Source organism: Aethalodelphis obliquidens, unplaced genomic scaffold (genome assembly GCF_003676395.1).
Source record: "Aethalodelphis obliquidens isolate GAN/ISIS:26980383/991018 unplaced genomic scaffold, ASM367639v1 scaffold17, whole genome shotgun sequence".
Lineage (NCBI taxonomy): Eukaryota > Metazoa > Chordata > Mammalia > Artiodactyla > Delphinidae > Aethalodelphis > Aethalodelphis obliquidens.
The window spans coordinates 31,830,633-31,850,853 of NW_020837961.1; the positions used below are offsets into that span (position 1 = coordinate 31,830,633).

Consider the following 20,221-nt stretch of genomic DNA (forward strand, 5'->3'; position numbering starts at 1 on the left):
AAGAGCAAAAGGAGATATGAGAAGATTCTTTTAAAAATTTACAGTAAATTCATTGTATTGATGCTAATAATGAAATCAGGCAAACATTTGAGCATATGTAGGCTGGTACCACTTGATTAGAAACAATAGCCTTAGATATTTAATCCAACTTAAATAATAGGTATGGGGGGGAAAGTATAATGTTAAGTTACCAGTAGAGTGTCAAATATTTAAGATAAATAGTGTGAAACTGTTAATTTGGTTATCAGTTACCTAATCCTAAAAAAATCACACCAAAATGATAAGTAGAGAGAAGGCGGAAGGTGAACTAACCACCCTTTTGCAGTAATGGAAATGTTCTACGTCTGTGTTGTCCAGTACGGCAGACACTCGCTACATGTGGCTAATGAGTGCTTAAAATATAGCTCGTGTGACTGAAAAACTCAATTTTTAAATTTATTTAATTTAAATTTAATTTAAATTTAAGTAGCCATATGTGTCTAGTGGCTACTGTATCAGACAGTGCAGATTTAGAAATTTGTTTAAGTGTTCCATTAGAAAATTCTAAGTTTTACATGTATTTAAATTAAATGCTTCTAAACTATTTATATTAGTTCCAAGAGCTTCCTTAAGAACTAAGCCAAAAGTAAAACAATAGATGTAGAATGTTTTTGGTAAATTCTGTCTTGTTTTCCTGTTATTATTTTTAATTTCAGGAACACACTGAAAGCATTTTAGTGTAACAGTATGTTTCCTGTGGAGAAAACTGATTGGTGAAACCATTGGATAATTTGTAGAGCTATTTTAGTGCCTGATTGTAAATTTTTTTGTTTTAGAAAACTATGCTAAATGAGCACTGAGTTTGAAAAGACTGGCCATTTTGCATTCAAAATCTTCATCAAAGTGTTCATTTTTTTTCATTCATTCATTCACTCATTCATTCAATAGTTTAGAGTTGCCTTGAAAGTTAGAGTTATGGAGGAGTATAAACCGTAGAACCAGATAAAATGTTAGTCCTAATATGGAATAAATTGTGGGTTATAAATTTATAGGAATATTTTAAAAATCGATACTTCTTCCTTTTTTAAACTCCCAGCATGAAATGTGCTCTCATTATTTGCAAGGATTTAACTATTTACTACCTCTTAATGTAATGGGAGTGTGAACTGTGTTTCTAGTGTCCATGATGGTTTTACACAGAAGCACACACACCCTCCAAACTGGTCCTGTTGGGTGTGAATGAGGCTCCCGGGGCACAGGGTGCATGGTGGCTCGTGGTAAATCTAAACTATTAAGCTTCTGAGAAGAATAAACTTCACCTTAACCTTTAATAAGTAAAAGAACAAAGAAGAGATTTGGGTTACTTTGGGTACGTAGGCAGATCACTTAACTTAAGAAAAACCTTGACTAGTTAAGTATGTTTATCATATTCTGGTAGTAGAATCTAGAACCGTTCTAGAATTTAGCTAGGAATCATACTTTGAGCTTGTATTGAATTTTTTTTTTACATTTTAATCATGTAGATCATGGTTTGTGGATTCAGTAAATGTTGATTCAGTAAATTATTTTAAATAAATTTTTCAGTTCATCTGTACTAAATATCACTTTTCATCCTCACTAGAACTGAAAGACAGCAAGCAAATTTTATCAATTACAAAGAACTTTAAGGTTGAGAATATCGGACCACTTCCTATAACTGTGACATCTCTGAAAATTAATGGGTATAATTGCCAAGGTTATGGATTTGAAGTTCTAGACTGTCAGCAGTTTTCCTTGGACCCCAACACATCCCGGGACATCAGCATTGTGTGAGCACTGGACTTTAACCTCATTTCAGTTTGGGGTCACATTTACTATATTGTGGGGAAAAACTTTTTTTCATTGGTAAGACGTCTTGAGTTGTTTTCATGTTAGTATTTATCTTGCAGAAGTAAGAAATTCTGCTGCCATTATGATTATTCTGTTTTGTGCCTAAAATTAAAACCATCAAAGTTCGTAAAGATGCCTCTTGCTGTCAGGTTTACTCCAGACTTCACCTCTTCCTGGGTCATCCGCGAGCTGACTCTGGCCACCGCGGCAGACCTGGAGTTTCGCTTCACTCTCAACGTAACCCTCCCTCATCACCTGCTGCCTCTGTGTGCGGACGTGGTTCCGGGACCCAGCTGGGAGGAGTCGTTTTGGAGGCTCACTGTCTTCTTTGTCAGGTAAGCTGCCACCTTCTCCACTGTTCCTCCCTCACTGAGTGGAGACGCCATCCAGCCAAGTTGCATGGAAATGTATATTGCCCGGTGGGATCGAAGCATATGAATTGAGTGGAATTTTGACATTCGTGAAGTAGACAAAGTAGTTCCTGGTATGCTTGAAGAGAATTTACTATTCTCTAAACTAACTGTAGGAGAGTCATAGGACCTAGGAGTGTAATGGACAGTTGTGTTCCATATATGTTCATTGGCCATCCCGGTGGAAGATGTGAATGTTATACGTAACATTTAGGATATATGAACATCATCTGTGACATAGGATGTGTTATTAGCTCAGTGCAACGGCAGTTTGAGATTAGAAGACTAGAATGACCCTTTAAAATGTGATTTTATCCTGGAAATGTCTTTAAAAATTGAACTGGTATGTCAGAATTATAAATATTCACATTTTCAGAAACAGTTTTTTTGAATCTTTAAGAGATGTCAGAAATTATGGAGTCATTCCATATCCATAAGATACGGAATCTTAATAGCATTTCTTTAGACTTTTCCCATCGATTGATTCACCGCTCTTCTGTAGAGCTAGTCTTTTTTTTTTTTTTTTTTTTATTGGCATATAGTTGATTTACAATGTTGTGTTAGTGAGCTAGTCTTTTTAATGCCAGTGACAACCGGGCAGTAATGAACCCCGTTGCTTTCGTCCTCAGTTTGTCCCTGTTGGGTGTGATTTTAATAGCCTTCCAACAAGCACAGTACATTCTGATGGAGTTCGTGAAAACGAGACAGAGGCAGAATGCCAGCTCCTCTTCACAGCAAAGCAATAGTCCGATGGATGTAATCAGCTCCCATTCTCACAAGTAAGAGTTCTTGTAGTGTGGGGAGAGGGTTCTCACCTTTGGTATGACTCATTTCTGATTTTATTTTAAGGTCATATACATTTTGGTTCCAAATTTGTTTCAGTACCATTTTCTTTAAGTCGCTGTTGTGACAGCTACACCATTTCTTTCATTATAAGATAGACTTCACGTAAGGACTTAGTTTATTAAATTCCCGGAGCTTTCGGAGCACGAAAGGTGAGAGCTCCTTGGTGTACCCCAGACTGCTCCCTCTTTCTCATGGAGTTAGAAGCAGAGAGGGAGAGGTTTACTTGGTTTGCCTTTATGTTAAATGTTTTTCTTCTTAAATCCAGAAGCAATTGCAAGAACTTTCTCGATACCTACAGCCCCTCTGATAAAGGTCGAGGGAAAAGCTGTCTTCCGGTAAACCCCCCGCAGAGCAGGATCCAGAACGCGACGAAGAGGAGCCCGGCCACCTACAGCCATTCGCAGAAAAAGCACAAGTGCTCGGTCTATTATGGGAAACACAAAGCCAGTGCAGCCGTCGCCGGCAGTGCCAGCGCCCCTGCAGAGGACAAGCAGGCCTCGGCCCCAGGCGGCTCCCTGGCTGCTGCTAAAGAGGACGCCTGCCCTGCCGGGATGGGCGAGACCTGGGTGGGCCTCAAGTACACAGGTGGCCTAAACGTCAACCTGCAGAAGAATCTAACTCTTCCCCAAAACTTACTGAGTAAAGAAGAAAACACACTGAAAAACGCAATTGCTGTCAGTAATACTTCTTCCGAGTGTCATGTGAAGGAGGGAGTACAGACATGTATGTTTCCTAAGGAAACGGACCTTCAGATTTCAGAAAACATAGCCGAGCTCAAGGAGCGAGAGGTCTGTCCTCTGAAGACCCCTAAGAAACTACCTGAAAATCACTTGCCGAGAAATTCACCTCAGTGCCAGTCAGCCTTGCCAGAAATTTCCAGGAAAAATAATGGTAATTTTTCCATCCTCCTTGGTGACTCTTCTCTCTTGTTTGTCTCCAGTCTGTTCTTAGTGGAATTTGTTCTCATCTATGACTTTAGTTTGAACTGTGGCCGCTGAATTTTTAGTTCACACACAAAGTTTTATTAGCAAAGGTCTAAATGTTGAAATACCATTTCTAAGAAGGAAAGTTTAGGACGGGACACCAAGTTTTTAGAGCATCGTGGTTAAGAAGTTTACTTTTTTCAGTCCATTCATTAGAATGATGCGAATATCATATTGTATTGTTGGAATTTATGGACACCTCTTCCGAAGTTTTTTTTTTTTTTTTTGCGGTATGTGGGCCTCTCACTGCTGTGGCCTCTCCCATCGCGGAGCACAGGCTCCGGACGCGCAGGCTCAGCGGCCATGGCTCACAGGCCCAGCCGCTCCGCGGCATCTGGGATCTTCCCGGACCGGGGCACGAACCCGCGTCCCCTGCATCGGCAGGCGGACTCTCAACCACTGCGCCACCAAGGAAGCCCCCGAAGTATCTTTTATCTTGGCTTTTCAGACTGTTTGCAGAAATCAATCAGTCTATGACATGTTTCTGATGGAACAAAACTTAACAACTCTCTGTATATAACAGCTGCCACCATTGCATGCTCCTTCTCCCTGGTTCTTCTCTGGTCGTGCTCCTTGGTTAAAAGAAGGTAGATGTTCTCTCGCAGCAAACGCAGTTAATAAAAATGCAAGCAAAACTAGACTAGGAAGCCTACCTACACATACATTTGTCATTAAATCTTTAACTGATCCCTCTGGCTTCTGGCATAAGAGCCTGTGCTTATTTTTGTGTGTTTATCCTGATCATTTCGATAAGCACATTTCCACTCCCATTAAGAGTCAGCTTTTTGACACTTTTTAATCTGGAAGAATCAGTTACCTTTGATCTTATTTGAAACATCTAAATATAAATAACATCATATTTTTCACTCCTTGGTATTGTAGAGAAGATTGTATTAATAGATTGGCTGATTCTAATGAGCTTGATGCATTTAGTAGGGAAAATACCAACCTGAATTTTAAATGTTCCATCAAAGGACGTTTCTAATTCAAAAGGAAGGCAGGGTCCTCTGAGTAGAACATGGTTTGGGCAATTTGTGCATCACTCCCAGTGCCCCTTGTTCCACCCTGTTGGTGCCATTTCCCTGGCAGCAGTGCGCGCGCTTGAAGAGGACTCCTGTTTGCAGGGCCAGCTATCCCCACGGCCTCTCCCCCAGTGTGTGAGTGCGCCCCCTGGATGAAGCCTCTACCAGATCTCCATGAAGTCGCAGCATTCCTTGTCTGAGGGTGTTGATGGCGGGGCAGAGGGGTGTCTGTTCATCCATTTCTGTCCTGACACTGTCTAGGGCCCAGACGACAAAACTCTTGTGAAAGGGTGAAATTATGGAGTGAGTCTAGCTGGGTTTTTCTCTTGTTTCATGTGTCATTTAGGCCTGAGGACAGTATTTGACATAGGCTGACTTTACACAAACTTCAAGTCAGACTTGTTTGAGGGACTTGCTCCTCCAGAAGTGCGTCTTCTGTGGTCCAGGGCATCCATCAGACATCTGGGTAGATGTGCCTGCAGAACGCAAGGGCTGTGGCCTTGTGGGCGGGTGGATGGGAAGGCCTTCTGCTGCATCAGAGCTCTTTGAAGGGCGTGGGCCAGCCATGTAATGCCAGGGGGGGTCAGAGGATTCGACTTGGTGCTCCTGGATACTCTTGTCCAGTACATGCTGTTTAATGCCCGTAGTTGAGCCTGGATGACCATATAGTATCTAATAACACTTCAGCAAGTGTGAGTAAATTTAACAAGGGAACCCACAAACATAGGGTTTGCTTGTATCATTGTAGATGGCAAACCCGCCCCGAACCTTTCCTGCCTGTACAGATGACTGGTATGCTTATGATGCTTTAAATGAAAACCAATCTCTCACTTCAAGAATTTTTTTAAAACTGCTCTTTAGCTGACTTGTCAGCCTGTTAAGCAGTATCAGGGTGATTGCTGGTCAGATCACATAAGATTTGATGAAAGAACTTTGGCTTTCCACCATGTTCATACCAGCAAATTCAAAGGTGCTAATTTGCAGCCCTGTATTTCTCGCCAGAATTAATCTGTCAGCAGGAGGTTCCTCACAGGGAGATCCATTCACTGACATGTATTTGGTTCTGACTGTTTTCTGTTTACATCACTATTCTAGGAAAATATCAAAGAGGTTAAAAAGTAAACAAGCGGCCTGCCATCAATTTACAATTTAAACATTTTAAAGAATTGAGAATTTTAAAAATAAGGAAGGACTGAGAAATTTAGGGGAAGCAAATTGTAGTTTGAGGGTAAGATACGGAGTCTTTTGGTCATATTGAGGGTTCAGGGTTCCTTTGTCAGAATTTGAAGGAAAGCATTGTAATAAGCTGGCAGATGGCGACAGGCAGGGGGTCACAGGGTGTAAAGGACACTCAAGAATGAGAAAACCAAAAACGTAAGAACCTTCCAAGTTTTCCCTTCCAACTTTGAGCATCAGTTCTTTTCTTGTTTTGAAAAGGATTTCACTTTGTGTTTCCATCTTAAGATCCTTTCTAGAATCTGAAGAAAACAGCTTCAGTCTTGCGAGCTGAACCGATGGCCCCTCGGGAACTTCCACTCGCTCAGTTGAAACCAGTCAGTGTCTGTGCCACATTCTAGCCATTCTCCCAAAGTACACAGACGTTCTTAGAACCAGGTCTAGTGACAAGACTGCCTTTGGGAAGGGGGACTGGGGAGGTGACCTTTCTCCCGAGAGTGCCTGAAATGGCATCCCGAACCCGCCAGAACTCCTGGAGGTGCCTGAAGCACTGGGCCTTTTCTTATTCTGAGACAGTTTTTTTTTTCTGAGGGTAACTTCTTGTGTGAGAACGAAATCTTCCAGGCTGTATATAAATGGCTCTGGCTACGTGCTCACCGTTGTTGTTGTGGAGAAACAGAGTGTTTTCTGAATAACAGAAAATGTGTCACCCCTTTCCTGCTCTTTCTCCTGCCTCCTCCTGAGAGACCTGTAGTAAATCATAAATTAAAATTCCCGATAGAAATGCAGTCTCTTGACTTGTTTTTTGGCATCAGCCTGTCAAACAACCGTGAAACAGCGACGCCTTCCAAGCATGTGTTAACATGGTCCAGAGTCTCTTGATGCTCTGACAACAGCAGGGCTTTATGTGTCATGTAAGGGATCTTTTGAAATTTGTCTCTTTTCAAACTGTTTATAACTGTTATTTTTTCATTATATGATCAAAGTAATACAGACTTAGAATTAGGGCTAGAGGCAAATTGCTTCTGGCCTCAGGAATAGTTAGCAATTTTTTCGTTGTTTCTGCTTATAATAATGTAAAGGATAATGAACTTTTAAATTTAATAATACCCTAAAACCTTGAAATTAATAGCACATGAAAGTTTTCACTGAATTAGATAGATACCTCCAAAATTTCTGAAATACCAATATTTGCAGAAATTCAAAAAATAGTCTCATTTGCACAGATACTGGTAACTGGAAATGAAGATCTGGTGGTTTACTCAAAATATATCATACAATTAGATTTGATTCAGTAGAAATCCAAGCAGGATTCTGGCCCGTTAACTTGTTCCTGTTCTTGTGTTTGTTTTGTTATCTCTGTGGCTCAAATACTCCTACTCCGTGAGATAAATGGCAGAAGAGCGTATAATGCTGTGAGTAAGCACACTTAGTAGGATGCCACGGGATGGCTCCATTTTTTAAATGAAGTGTATGCTCACGGTATTTCTGAATTCTTGAATATTGTCGTGGTAGAATTTCTCAAAGGCTGAATTTGAATTCATTTTATTGTTGGTCCTAATTCTTGGCCCCCACAATAGGCATTAGTAATTTTCGGAGAGTCTGTGCTTTATCCCTTTTTAGGGGGTAGTTTAGTGTTGGATATGAAATTTGGATCCTTCCTAAGAAACTTTGATGGCTAATACTTTTAGTGCGATTCTTGGCCTGAAGAAAACCATTTTCTCATGAATTAAGACCCTAGGAAAGTCACAGCACATTTTTGGAGGAGAATATCTATATTCCGTTCATACCGATGGCTTCCGGCATCTGAAGTGATGTCTTTGTTTATGATGTCTTTTTCTGTTTGGACCCCTGTCTCCCTTGCTCTTGGCTTTTTCCTGGCTCCTTCGCGGTCCTGGATGGTTTCCTCTGTGGGCGTCTCACACCCAATCTGTGTTGCAGAGGAATTTATGCTTCCCCAGCATTTTTATGGCTACGTAATATTTACATAAGTTTCCGTTAACAAAATAAAAGAATGCTTACCTTTTAAGCATCATTGTTGAAATGGATGCATCTTGCTTTGAGTGAGCTTGATTTGTAGCTTCAGGATTGCAGGGTCTGGAGGGCGTTTGACCCCTCCTGTCATTTGGGTTGAGAGCCTCGTGCAGCCCCAGGCCCCTCAGCAGGGCCGGATGGGAGCCGGAAGCCTGCTCTGCTCTGATGTATTTGCACCGTAGGCATCTACACTTTCTCAGATGGCCAAGGTGTCGTGAGGGATTTTCAGTGAAAGAAAAAAGGGGAAGGTACTGAAATCCTTTCTGATTCATATTAGAACACTGAGCCCAGTTATGGTGGGGTTGAAGTCTGTTTGACCATATGTCAAAGTCAAGGATAGAAGAAGAAATACACTTAGGAATGACGTCACTTGAAAAAACAAAGGAAAGGTCACGTTTCAGATGTGGTTCCTGCAGGTGCAGACCTTGCCAGCGTGATTGTCTCGCACTTGGTTCTCACCCCGCGGGTGCTGTTCCCAGGGCAGGTGGGCGTTTCCTGCAGGAGAAGGCCCTGCCCTCCAGCAGTTCGTGTGTCTGTTGGTGGTGACCCTTTATATTTCTGTCTGTTCTGGTTGCATCTCCATAACAGTCAGTCAGGGTAGGCAGAGGAAGTGGTATTGTCATTTCATAAATAAGGAAACTGGAGCTCAGGGAGCTTAAGAGACTTACTTCTGATTAGTAAAACTAATTAGTGTCTGAGTCATGACCAGAACCCAAGATCTTACCTCCCTCTCTCCCTCCCCTAACTTAAAAAAATTGTGGTAAAGTATGTAGAACCTAAAAGTTACCATTTTAAATTGTAAAGCTCAGTGGCATTAAGTACATTCACATCATGGTACAACCATCGCTGTCATCCATTTCCAGAACGTTTTCATCATCCCAAACAGAAACTCCGTACCCATTAAGCCATAATTACCCGTACTCCGTCCCCGCACCCCCTGGGAGCCACCATTCTACTTTTTATCTCGATGAATTTGATGACTCTAGGTCCCTCAAACAGATAGGATCACACGATATTTGTCTTGTGACTGGTTTATTTCACTCAGTATAATGTCTTCAAGGTTCATCCATGTTGTGTCATGTGTCGGAACGTCATTCCTTTCTTCCCTCATCTGAACCATTTTTGTGTGTACAGTTCAGTAATGCTAATTATATTCACACGGTAGCGCAGTGAGTCATTCCTGATGGTGTTCCATGGTATTTACCACATTTTGTTTATCCTTCCATTCGTCCATGCACGTTTGGGTTGTTTCTACCTTTTGACTTTCATGAATAATGCTATGAATAATGGTGTGCCCCTGCTCTTTCTTCCCATGACCTCTTTTAATGACTGTTTGTAAAACTCTTAATATAAGTACATTTTCACCTGTAAGCAAAATAAATTTCTAGAGCATTGTGGATGTCAAAACAGTCCTTAAGTCTAAATCTCATTAAATCAAATGAGATTGTTTGGTGTAGGAAGAAGATTTAACTATGGGGAATGTGAATGGAAATGATTAGCTAGAAATTGAATCATTTTTATTTATTCAAGGGAATAACCAGCAAGTGCCTGTCAAGAATGAAGCAGACAATTGTGAAACTTTGAAAAAGGTTGACACAAAGTCTGCTTCAGAAAAGAAGATTCACAGAGCGTCTAAAGAAGACATATGTTCTGAGAAGCAGGACGTACCTTCAGTCGAGGTCTGTATTCCTTTTTTTCTTGCCTATTAGAACAAAACCCAAGTTTAGGACTTAGAGTGCAAATATCTATGTAATAACTGTACGTCTGTATTTCATACTTCTCAAAGAGGATAACTATGTATTTGAATCCACATTGATAATTGGTGAGGTTCATGTATTCAGAAAGTTTATCTTCTAATTATACAGGAGATACTAAAACAATTTTTGGTGATATCAGATAGCTTTTATTCTCAAGAGAAGCTGTTCTTAAGCAAGTGGATTAACTCCTGGGTAAAGATGGTGGAGTAGAACCAGATCCCATATCTTGCCTCTCCAGTTGTTACCCAACATCCATTTTTAGGGCAAAATCTTGCTGAGTTAGAAGCATTATCCAGGATCCACAGGAGAGGGATGCCTTTCTAGCTTCAGTGCATGGGCCCTGGTGTGACAGAATCCCAGAAGAGAGGGCAAAGCCTGTGCCCAGCCAGCTCTTTCCCTTCCCACTGTGTAGGCCACTGCAAAGTGTCTAGAAAGCAGAACCCAGCCCTGTATCTCATAGGAACTAAAGTTCCCAGATAAAGGTGGGAAAGGGATTTCGGAGAATTCATCTACTTCACAACAGGACAGAGCTATCTGTGTATTAGCATAAGCACAGTGGAAAAAAATAGCATTGCAACTGTTCAAATATACTATAGTAAAAAATGAAGGAAAGGAGTAGAACGTACAGAAGACAGACCAAGATCCCAATCTAGATGAAAACATATCCAGAGACCTGAAGGGAACTCTGAAAATGCTTCACACTATAGACTATGAATTCAATAAAATTCTAGCTTTTAAAGGCAAATTAATATACTACGATGAGGTTGGAAGAGATATTGTAAAGTTAAGTCAATAAATGTAGACAGTACGTTACCTATTCAGTGGCCGAAAATTGACTTATTGACCTGAAGGAAAGGCTTTGAGGTAATCAGAGTGAATGTGGAGGAAAAATTTTAAGAGATTGTAGATTTTGGAGAAAAGATGATGATAGATGAGGGGACAAAGACAAAAACAGTCCAACATCAGAATAATGATTGTCTCAGTAAATGGCCCAATAGTGGATCAGAAAAGTATTCAGAGATGTAATAGAAGAAAAATTTGCCAGTGTGAGTGAAAAACTGAATTTAAAGATCCAAAGGCACACTGTGTACACCAGGAAAAGCTGATGTGTGATATTGGACATAGGCACATCTGGTTAAGGTGTTGAACTTAAAGCTTAAAGAATTGTGCTGAAAAGGCAGGAAAGTCAAGAAAGACACACCTAGGCTTGCCTCAGACTTTGTAGAAACATCGAATGTCTGATGTTCCACTGATACAGTGGAACAGTATCTTCGAGAGAATGAAAATGTGAACACGAACATTATGTCCAGTGAAGCTGGCACTCAGGCACGAAAGCAGCAGACATTCATCTGTAAACTCAAATGAACTTGGGAGCCTTCCTTGAAAAATGAAGTTAGTGAAATTTAGCCAACCAGGATAGAAGTTTGAGGAAGCTGTGTTAAAGGTCTTCTGAGGTTTCTCTCCATTTTATATCCAGAACTTTGGTTAAACAGTGGGCAGTTATGGTTGCAAAGTGGATCGCAAATATTAAAACTTTAACAAAACAAAAATAGTAATAAAATCTGCAAAAAACGGGGTGGGACTGAAAGGTAAGTGAAAGTAAGTTTTAATTTGATCTTTCTTGGTAGCTAGCCAATCCTGTGCAAAACTGAAACAAGTAGTTTAAAAGGGTGAAAACCAACGAAAATATCTTTCACCATCTTTTTCTTAACCTTAGAGAGATCCTTAGGCAATTAATGTATCATGTGGAGAAGAAGCAGTTATTGAAAGTTGGCATTCCTTTGGTTCTACTTCATTTTCTTCTAAGTTCAAATAAAATTGAGCCTTAAATTTATATTTAAAAATAATGCATGGTCCTGGTGTTCTAAATTTCTCCCATCACCTGTCCTCCCATCCTTATGTAGGCATAGGTTCTTAAAAAGACATTAAAGAGTAAGGTTTGCCAAATAATCAGTGGGAGAACCTGCTTATTTCTGAGCGATGGGATTTTGCATGATTTCTTTTTTCCTCCTTTATGCTACTCAATTTTTGCTTAAACTCTACAAAAAGCATGCATTTTTCATTTAAGTAAATGGAATGAGAGTGATACCGAATAAGAAAATCGCAGACATTCCAAACCAGGAATTTGTGGTCTGTCGAGAAAGACATTTCCATGTAGTCAAGTGCTGAAGTCAGTGCATAGTAGAGGGGATTGCAGAGATGGGAACGTCAGCTTAGCTTGCAGGGGCCATGGGAAGCCCCGAGGAGGAAGGAACTTGTGCGGGGGGAGTGTAGAGAAGCAGAGGAGGCGAGGGGGCAGCCGGCACCACCGGGTCTCATGGCATGGTTGGGAGCAGTGAGGGAGTCGTCTGACCGAGAAGGAGCTCAGTCAAGAGGGGGAAGGAAGGGGAGGGCAGAGGCAGAGTCCTGCCCGCTTGCCAAGGCCCTCGTATGCCAACTCAGAGTTTAGACTTTAGTCCCTGGATCTCAGTGGGAGACACAAGGAAGTAAGTAAGCACAAGCACTAGGAAGGGAAGGTTGCCTGCTCAGGAATTTCAGGATCAAATTTTTAAAAGCACATTGGTCCAAACAGAAAAGTCTTTTCGGAGGATTTGGCCTGAGGGTGGCCAGTTTGGGGACCCTGCTGCAAATCATGGAATGCTATCGAAGGGTCCTGAACCGGGCAGGGGGTGGCGGGTAGAGGAGGGTGTACAAGAAATGGAAAACAACCTGTGGACTGCGATCTTCTTGAAGGTCGTAATTGAGTATCTTTCAATTCAGTTTCATGGAGATGGGCAGGGCACCTGTTATAAAGAGCCAGTGTGGTGGTTTAGCGAGTGCTTGAATGAATGTGTGAATAATGCATTTCTGAAGGATCAGTCCTAGTGTTTTGGAGGCTGGGTTGGGGAGGGCAGAAATGGATACCAGCTCTCTTCTCACCGGGAGGCTGCTTCTCTGCTGGGAGGTGTGATGTAATCAAGATTCTGTTTGGGCAGGAGCAGGGGTGAAGGACGGGAAGAGGAGGTAGGAGACAGTGTAGAAGAAAGACCAGCAGGACTTCTTAGCACCTGGCTGCGTAAAGGGGAGGAGCTGGCTCTGCTTGCAGAGCCATTTGCAAAAAACAACTCCAAGGTTTTAAGTCTGGGTAACTAAAAGATGGGGAATTGGGGCTTCATTTTTATGTTTGTCAGGGCCGTGTTGCCTCGTGGTTAGCAGCATGGACTTTGCAGCTGGTGTGAGCCCAGCTCGACACTTACTCTGTAACATTGGACGAGTTACTCAACATCTCAGTTTCCTCATCTGAAAAATGAGGGTAATAATAGTATCTCTGCCTCCTAGGTTTGTGAGGACTGGAGGAGTGAATATAGCAAGTGGTTAGAATAGCAGCACTTGTGAAGCACTGCCCAGTAGTAAGAATCAAAGAGGTGACAGGTGTGACTGTGGTCATTGCCGACAGAGGGGGTTGGCTGGACTTGGACGTGGCAGAGCCTGGTAGATGGGAGATACCGAGCCAGAGCTGCCATGGTGAGGCCGGCCCGGGCCTGGGACGTGGAAGTTGTTCCCGTGGAGTTTAGAATTGAAGGGTGACGTGAATTCTCTGAAGTGTGCGCGGAGACCAGCGGCCCGAGTCTGCTTGATGGAGCAGGTATAGTGACGGAGGGCAGGCACGCCGGCCGGGCCATGGAGACAGGGCATGCAATCAGGAGCGGAAGTCAAGTCATTGGATCTGGGGGAGGAGAGACTGGACACATTGGGAGCGGGGACGTCCGTGCTGCCCTGCAATGAAGTGGAAGCCGAAGCTAAGTGGTGCCGACCCCTCCCAGATGTGTCCTGGGAGGAGAGGTGGGAACTGATCACTGCAGGGCCCTCGGTGCAGGGCTGTCTGGAGGGGACCCTGAGGTCAGGCTGGGGATGCTGCGCCGTCTTCCGTGTGTGTGGGTGCCGTGCCCCCACCTCACATGCCCCCCAGCCCCGAAGTCTCCCCTGGCTCCCGTCCAGACTCGCCCTCTGTGCCAGTGCCCCCGGCCGTGTCTTCACACCAGGTTGAGGGGGGCACGGGCCGTGTCTTGATCCCTGTGTGTGGCACTCAGACCCTTCTTGGCCTTGGTCCCAGGGCTTGGGTGGGTTCCTCCTTCCCTTCCTGGTCTGTGATCCTGGGCAGGACGGACGTCTGCTCTGGGTGCGGGCTGCAGGGGGGCTGCAGCGGGGCTGAGGGTCTGGGGGCTTGGGCTGTGCTTGGGGCTCCGAGGTTGCTTGTAGTCACCTGGGCGGGATGGGGGCGGAGCTGTGGGCGTTCCTCTCTGCTGGCTCTGGGGGCCACTCTCAGTTTTGTAGGCTCTTCTTTAAACCACCTTGAGTGTACTTTCCATCCCATTGTTCATTTGGAGACAATCATTCTCAATAAACACATTCCCAAGTGCAGTGCTCAGTGTTTGTTTTTCTTGTACGTTCTTGGAGCCTGACTTTGCAGCTTAGAAAATTGTACAGATCTGTCTATAGCACATGGGGAACATTCCTCCAGATTTATTGGCAAAGGAGGTTGAAGACCAGATTTGGGAGCCGCAAACTAAATTTTAATCCCAGCCCTGGCTGTTTATTTTCTTGTAAGCAGATCTTTTTTTTTTCCCCCCTTAGAAAAGGAATTCATGATTATTACAGAAGCATAAAGAAGGGAGGGCAAGATCTGTCCCAAATGGACCACTTTTTGCGTTTTTCTGTATTCTCTTCCTTCTCTATGCAAGTGTTTAAAAACTTGGGATAATTATTATTGTGTATATGGAGCCTTGTTATAATGTCGTAATTCTGATTTTTCTCATGTTAGAAATTAATGGGAAACTTTGTTTTCAGTGGTTACATAACATTCCATCATTTAACTGTGCCGTAATCCAAACCATTCCCCAGCAGTTGGACATTAAAGTTGTTTGCAACTTTTTATTTTCATAGTAGCATGATGAACTAAGTCTGGCCTGTATATCTGGTACGCCTTTGCTATAGGTTTCTAAAAATAGAATTAGAGTGTCGACTGTCAGGGCCCCTGGTGTGTGCCGCCAGCTCGCTCTCCGGAAGCAGGGTCCCTGTTTCCCCTCATGCCTGGTGCACGACAGCCATTGTGTTACTCTGGTCTCAGCAGCACCGTTTTTTGGCAAAATCTTAGTCAGTGGGATAGGTAAGTGATGGTGTTTTGTTTCTCATCTCAGTTTGCCTCCCTTACTAGGGAAAAGTAAGCATTTTCCTTCATTTTTTGTAAAATTCTGAAAAACACAAGCAAAAAGTCATTCATCCACGATCCTGCCACTGACATTTAAAAATATATATATTTTTTCTAAGTTAAGAGGTGAATGTCTGACCTGGTTTCTCTTGCCCTGCTGAGAGACACACGTGGTACCACATGCGGCTTCCCTAGCCTGTCCTCGTGTTTGCAGGCATAAACACGCAGTGTCAACACACTTGTGTTTTTAAAGCCAAAATGGAAAGATGAGGTAATTGGTCTCTTCTAAAAACATACTTTATTATTAAATATTTTGGAGGAACTCTTCATGTTTTTGGCCTTCTCTATTTCTTCTGTGAATTTGCATTTCATGTCCTTTACCCACTTTTCTATTGAGTGTCACTGTTTTTTTCTTGTTTTCTGTGAGAACATAGGTGAAGGTATTAGCTCTTTGTCTATCAAATAGTATCAGATTTTTTTCTTAGTTTGTCATTTCCCTCTTATTTTTATTCGCTTTGACTTATGTACAGTGGCTTTAAGAATGCCTTTGTGCAGTCAATCTGTGATTTCTCTTTGATTTCTTTCTTTTCTTTTACTATTAAAGCTTAGGAAATCTTATTTCCTCACCCTGCGGCCAGTTAAATTGTCCCTCATTCAGGGAGATCAGAGAACTTAGTTCAGATAATTCAACAATGATGATGATAATAGCTAAGTCTTATGTAAACTGCTTACCACTGTCAGGTACTTTATCCTCACAACAGCCTTTTGGAAGACCTGGGAAACCGAGGCAAAGAGAGGTTAAGTCACTTGCCCAAGATGAGTCAGCTTGTCACACGAAGTGAGGTTCAGACCAGGTGGTTTGGCCACAGAGACTGGTCTTAATTTCAGGTCTGCGTGGACCCTTTCCGATCCTGGCTAGTCCTGCTTCGTCACATGTGGCACCTCCCCACCAGAAAACAAAGAGCCGATTGCCCCTGTCTTCTTCCTCCTATTTCCTGACAAGTCTGTTGGCTTTGGCTCTCAGGTTGCTTTCCCCTCTGCCCCACCTGCGGCATCCGCTGCGGGCCTGTCCGCCCCCAGCTGACCCCAGCCCCATGCCTCTGCACTGCCCCGTGCTTCTCTCTCGGTCTCTCTTTGTGTCATACACACACACACACACACACACACACACACACACACGCACGCACGCACGCCCCTCTTCCCCAGCCCTCCTGTGTGTGCTGCTTCTCCAGCACTCCATCCACACCTCCTTGTCCAGCATGTCCCCCGTGCTCCTGAAACTCACTCTCTGATACTCACAGTAGGTGGCGATGCTTCTGACCACCAAGTCCCCGCTGGGTGTAGCCCTCCAGTGCCTCCCTTCTTGTGGCCTGTTATGCCATTCTAACCAGGCTGTGCTGAGAAGGCAGCCACGTCCAGAGTGACTCCTGCTCAGATCACCCTTCCTGGCTCCACTTGGGGCTGGTCCTTTATTTGTGGGTGACCCTGGAGGGACAGAAAGGTTCAGGTACTCGCTGTGTTGAAAAGCCTTTCTTGGCCCTTAAGTGGACAGAGTGAGGCAGGGCAGGGGCAGACTCTCCCCCCCGCTCCCCCACAGCAAAAGTTGGAAATTCACAGAGAGCAATACTTGAATAAATGTGGTTTGTATTTAAAGTTTAACATTGGATCGCATCTGATCATACGTCTTTAATGTGTCTATTTAGCATCAAACTTAAACGATTAGCATACGGTCCTGTAGGATGGGACTTTGTATGTTTAACTTACCATGTTTTTAAAATGCCTTCAGAATGAGAAAAAAGGTAATACGTATTGGGAGAAAAAATAAAGGAGTGTAAAGAAGAGAGCAAAAATACCATAATCCCACCACATGTACACTTAAAATATCATTTTATTTCTAGTGTTCGTCTATTGTAGTGAGCATATTGCTTTGATGGAAGCATGAGGCTTTCAGTACCCCAGACATGTAATGTGGAGGCGTCTAAAATCTTTTATTTTTCTTCTGCTAAAGGGGCAGCATGGTGGAAGGAAAAAAAGGAGAAAGTATTAGTAGACATTAGAGATATGAGCTACTTAAAAAGGGAATCCCCCTCCCCTTGGGCCTGTTAGTAGACCATGCCTAACATTTAGAAGAGGAAAAAACCCAAATTAAAAAAATTTTTATTTATATGCGTATATATATATATATATATATACATATTATATATAATATATTTCTGTCTCATGCTAAATTAAGTTTTTCAGAACCACATTAAAAAAACATCAAGCATATTCTTGGCATTATTTACTTGAAAAGCTTAAACTAGTTTGGAGCATTCTCTGGAGTTTTGCCTGTTCTCCTAAAGTTCATCTATAAACAAATAAAAACATAAATACACAAATTACTCCTCAGTTGAGTTTTTACACGATTTTTCTTCAGTAGTAATTCATGTGAATTGCACATACCAAATAAACAGGTGAAGGCCGGAGGATTTACTGCTGCTGAGGTTAACGGGCAAGCTGACCATAAATTACTAACAGATGTTTTTCCTTTTTAGCCCCTTAGAAATTTTATAGGCGACAATTTTTTTTTTCTTTTTGCAGAGGCTGAGGGGAGGTAGAGAAAGAAGGGAAATGAAAACAGACTAGAGATTGAGAAATGTATGTCTGTTTTCAGTAGTGGTGGAATGTTCTGAATTCAGATGGAGTTGGTCTTCAAAAGTTAAAAGAAAAAACCATACACAGGTTTTATTTGTGTTAGTAAATTGCAACCCTTACTAAAACTTTTCTTTTTCCTCTTTAGCAGGAAGATCCTTATAGGAAGAAGAGGCTTCAGGAGAAAAAAGAAGGAAACTTACAAAATTTAAATTGGAATAAAAATCGAGCATGTAGAAAAAACAAGAAAAGGGGTGCTGCCCAGGTCTTGAGGTGTGTGATTTTTACAGTCCCTTTAAATTTTTCATCTATTATTTACTCTATAATTTTACATTTAGCTATTATGTTTCCATCTTATTTTTGTTACGTTGGATACAGATAATATGAGAGTGTAGATGTTTGTGTTTTGAGATAAAGATATATTCTTAAAAGTAACATATCTTCTGGTTATGTTTTTATTTATTTTGTTGAAAACCCCTTAAGATGAGCAAAATTTTAAAATTTTACTTAATAAAATGTAAAAAGCTATAGCAGGTTTTAGGGGAAAAGCATAGCCATCCCTCCACACCAGGGGCGTTGGTGGGCGTTGGTAGAGGACCTCTGGGCACAGGCAGGCCCACGGTCCCAGCTTGACCCTGACTGTCTGGGGTCCCGATAATGCAAGAGAATAGTCCCCACGCATAGAATCTTTGCCCCGATTGATCGTCCAGCAGAAGGTAGGTTCTTCTGCTGTGGGAAGTGAGCTGCAGATAGATAACTGTGAGATTTGCCTGAAGCCCCAGAGGTGGTTGGGGGGCAGAGCCAGACATGAGCCCAGGCAGTCAGGCAGCCTCCTTGGGAAACCTTGCTTCTTTTCTAACCTGTAAAATTAAGGTGCTGCCGTGTTCGTGCGGATCCCATGTGTCTGGGTTCCCAGAAGTAGCTCTCCAAGCCTAATTTTACAGAAATTCCGTAGCTCGAGAATTTTTTCCCACCAGGTCAGTAGCGCATCCATTCTGATGTCACATACGGAGTGCCTCTGGCAGACCTGTGCCCCTGCGGCCTCTGCCCTGCCTCTCAGGTGGCCCTCGCGCTGACGAGCTCCCTGATTCCTGTCGCGAGTGGGCTTCGGAGCCTGTTTCCTCCCACCTTGCCCCTCCATCTCCACTGCTCCGGCTTTTCTTCCTTTGAGCATTGGCATCTGGGGATTTCTCTTTCTTGTGAGCTCAGCTAGGTACTTAAATGTGTTGCTGTCAGATGTGTTCTCTAGCAGTTCCAGATTTGCGTGGGGAAGGGACTCCACCCTGCTGTAAGTGGTTGCTCTTGTGGTTGGGAGGGAACTGTGGCAGAACCGCCCACGTGGTGGCCAGGACCCCCGCATGGAGGCATGTGACATGCTGCTTCCAGTGTCTGCCCCCTTTGCGATCAGGAGCTTGGACCCTGGGATTCAGCCCTGTAACACGTGCCCCCCCTTCCTCGAATGTCCTGTTCTGCTGGAGGAGGGCCAGGCGACCCCAGGGGGCCTTCAAGCTCTAGTTCTGTGTCCTGCAATCAGCAAAATGCAAACAGGAAAAAAGGAAAGATACACATTATTAGATTATTGATGGGTAATTATTAAATACTACTTACTAATGGGTAATTATTCTTATTTAGGCTAAATTATTATTATTATTATTTTTTTTTTTGCGGTACGCAGGCCTCTCACTGTTGTGGCCTCTCCCGTTGCGGAGCACAGGCTCCGGACACACAGGCTCAGCGGCCATGGCTCACGGGCCTAGCCGTTCTGCGGCATGTGGGATCTTCCCGGACCGGGGCACGAACCCGCGTCTCCTGCATCGGCAGGCGGACTCTCAACCACTGCGCCACCTGGGCAGCCCTGGGCTAAATTATTTGAAAGCTGCAATGTGGTCTCCTATAGAAAGGAAAGTCACACCTTGTATTTTCATAAAAATTTGATGGACTTATGTGGTCACTTTAAAGTGGCATGTTTTTCTGATGTGGACATATAGAAAGATATAAAATTAGGGTGGAATTTCACCAATTAAATGTTACAATATATTTTTGAAAGCAGATTTCTGACATGCTAAAGAAACCAATTACGGTGTTAAAGAATAACTTCCAAGTAGCTTGTAGGTAATCAGAATGTTTTGAGAACGTGATGCTTACGTAGGTGGTGGTTGTTGGACTGTCTGTTGCCAATCTGTCTCTATACTCTGTCTCTATACTCTTTACCCTGAGTGGTCACAAACCACTGAGACCATCGGCTTCATCTCACACCTGTCCTCCTACAGATGTGACGTGAGGTGCGGAAGTTGGACTGTGTGAAATAATCACCTAGGTCTTCACG

General features: G+C 43.0%; 1 protein-coding gene across 10 annotated transcripts in view; it reads left to right on the top strand.

Moving 5' to 3' along the window:
* The window catches only part of TMEM131L (transmembrane 131 like), a 159,836-nt gene that overhangs the window by 124,535 nt on the left and 15,080 nt on the right, over positions 1-20,221 (top strand). For 8 of the 10 annotated variants that reach the window (XM_027117234.1, XM_027117225.1, XM_027117229.1 and 5 more), the window contains 6 exons: positions 1,601-1,787; positions 1,998-2,183; positions 2,888-3,037; positions 3,370-3,995; positions 9,850-9,998; positions 18,044-18,168. In XM_027117234.1, coding sequence (XP_026973035.1) covers positions 1,601-1,787; positions 1,998-2,183; positions 2,888-3,037; positions 3,370-3,995; positions 9,850-9,998; positions 18,044-18,168 — 1,423 coding nt within the window. The remainder of the gene's footprint in view (positions 1-1,600; positions 1,788-1,997; positions 2,184-2,887; positions 3,038-3,369; positions 3,996-9,849; positions 9,999-18,043; positions 18,169-20,221) is intronic. The other 2 variants (XM_027117228.1, XM_027117226.1) reach the window with 2 other exon arrangements.